The 2,500-nt window shown below is 26.0% G+C and overlaps 1 protein-coding gene across 1 annotated transcript in view; it reads left to right on the top strand.

The window, feature by feature from the left end:
* Positions 1–2,500, top strand: part of LOC124952621 (all trans-polyprenyl-diphosphate synthase PDSS1) — a 26,493-nt gene that overhangs the window by 18,257 nt on the left and 5,736 nt on the right. Inside the window, exons 3-4 of the mRNA XM_047502762.1 lie at positions 278–414; positions 1,266–1,407. Of these exons, the coding sequence (XP_047358718.1) occupies positions 278–414; positions 1,266–1,407 (279 nt within the window). The remainder of the gene's footprint in view (positions 1–277; positions 415–1,265; positions 1,408–2,500) is intronic.

Raw genomic sequence — 2,500 nt, 5'->3', positions numbered from 1 at the left:
TTTACATAGTAAATAATCATTACGGTTATGTATTATGGATAATATATATATATATATGATATATATATATATATATATATATATATGTTATCATCATGTTATCATTAATGATAATAAATATAATGATCAATGTATACGTACAATGTTATAGGAATGTGTTCGAAAAAAAGAAAAAGATAAACGAATGTTATAATAAATATAGCTCTATGATAGACTATAATAGATAATATATTTATTTATTCATTTCTCGATGAATATAAAAATACTTCTGTTCTAGGAACTCAAAGCAAAAACGACGCAAGAAGAATTAAGAAAGATAGTAACATATTATTTTGATGGAAAAGGAAAAGCGATACGACCGTTGCTCGTAATCCTTATGTCACGAGCTATTAATTATCATAAGGACGAAATGAAGTAAGCATCGATCTTTTCTTTTACTCGATCTTTTTTTTTTCCCCCTTCGTTTATTTTGTTTATTTATTTATCCATTTTTTTCTTTCTTTTTTTTATTCGAATTATTACGATATTTAATAAATAAAATGTAATCATTTTTTTATTTCGTTTTTTTTTTTTTTTTTTTTTTTTTTTTTTACACGTCGTATAATCTTAATCGTTACATTTACACGATGTACAAATTGTTCTCTTGTATATATTACAAGAGTACGATTTCGAATTGATACGAAAATTTTTAACGATCTGGTGACGTTAGAAATATCAGAGCGTGAATTACGAATGCGATATAACGGCACCGATAAAAAAAGAAGAATTAGCGCTGAATATAAAAAAGAACAATCGGTAAATGAAAACTGGAGCGAAACGCGCATTGCGTATTTATCATACGTAATGTGTATCATTTATATTATTTAAACGTCATTGATTTATTTTTTTATTATACCTGACTTGACTTTGAGATTTTTTTTTTTTTTTTTTCTTGTAATATGACTTTGTCCCATATCAAGTATGTATTTATTACGTATACCTTAATCGCAATAATACATTTCTTTTTTTTTTTTTTTTTTTTTTTTTTTTTTTTTTTTTTTTTTTTTTTTTTTAATACGATTAGATCGTGACATTTATAAATTCGATCGATTATAATATATTAAGATCAAGAATAAGAATAAAATGGAGAAAATAATTGGTAATAATTAAGAGTTATTTTTTTCTTCCATTTGACGAAACTTTTTTTTTTATTCTCTCTCTCTTTCCTTTTTTTATTTTACTTTTATTTATTCTTTATTTTTTTTTCTTTTCTTTTATTCTTTTAGCATCTTGACAATACCGCAGAAAAATCTTGCCATGTATTCCGAGATGATCCATAATGCTTCCCTGATTCATGACGATGTGATCGATCAAGCCGATTATCGTCGAGGAAAACTATCGGTAAACAAAGTTTGGAATCCAAAAAAGGTTAGATCAATTTCGTATTGTTAATTATTAAACAGAAAATCTCGAATTACAATTTAAAAGTCGATTTAATTGATTTTCATTTCGAACTGATCTTTCGAAGACGATTTATTGTCGATTATCGATCTTATCGATCGATAAAAGTAGCCACTTTCTCTCTCTCTCTCTCTCTCTCTTTCATTCACTTACTTTGTCGTCGAAATAGAAAAGATAGAAGTAGGTTAATGCGATTCGTGACAATGGTCTGTTAGTAAACTTTCTTACACGTGGAACCGGAAGTAATTGATTTTATTTACATCATCGAAAGGAAAATGACCCGTTATTTAGTTTCTCAACGAATGCTATGTATCTATTCTTAGCTAAGTATTAAAGAAGTGCAAACTTAAGAAGATTTTTTATGAAATTTAAAAAGAATAAAAAAAAAGAAAAAAAAAAGGAAGAAGAAAAAGAAAGAAAGATATAAATACTTACTCCCTTTTAACATTTATTTTTTTTTCACTAGAAACAAATTAATGATTGAAAAGTAAAATCGAAAATTTTTATTAATTAAACAAAATTTATTTTGTAATTCGTAAAATACAAGAAAGTATTCGTTTATAATCGTATCGAATTCTCCATTAAAACGATAGATACGATAAAAATTGATATATTTTTTTTTCTTTCTTTCGTCTTCTTTTTCTTTTTCTTTTTCTTTTTTTTTTTGTTTTTTTTTTTATGTATCTACAATACGATCAGTTAATGGGTATATTCGTAAGTGAAAGAAGAATATGATAGAGCCCGACGTAAAAGAACTCGCTGACTCTGTTCTCGAAATATGTTTCCTCAATATCGATCGTATCTATGTACCATCGATATGTATATATATATATATATATATATATATATATATATATATGTATGTATGTATGTATGTATCTATATGTATGTATGAATCTCACACATCGCAGATGCGTTAAACTTAAAAACTTACGACATCGACACGTGTCTACGCGTAGAGAGCGAAACTCATCGATTTGCAGTTTCTAATTGCATAGTACAATTGTTGATATTAATTATATAAGTAAATAAGCAAGTACTTGCTTACTCGTAGCCATTT

The sequence above is a fragment of the Vespa velutina genome, chromosome 10 (assembly GCF_912470025.1).
Source record: "Vespa velutina chromosome 10, iVesVel2.1, whole genome shotgun sequence".
Classification (NCBI taxonomy): domain Eukaryota; kingdom Metazoa; phylum Arthropoda; class Insecta; order Hymenoptera; family Vespidae; genus Vespa; species Vespa velutina.
The sequence above is the reverse complement of the archived record's forward strand: the minus strand, read 5'-3'. Positions and strand labels throughout refer to the sequence as shown.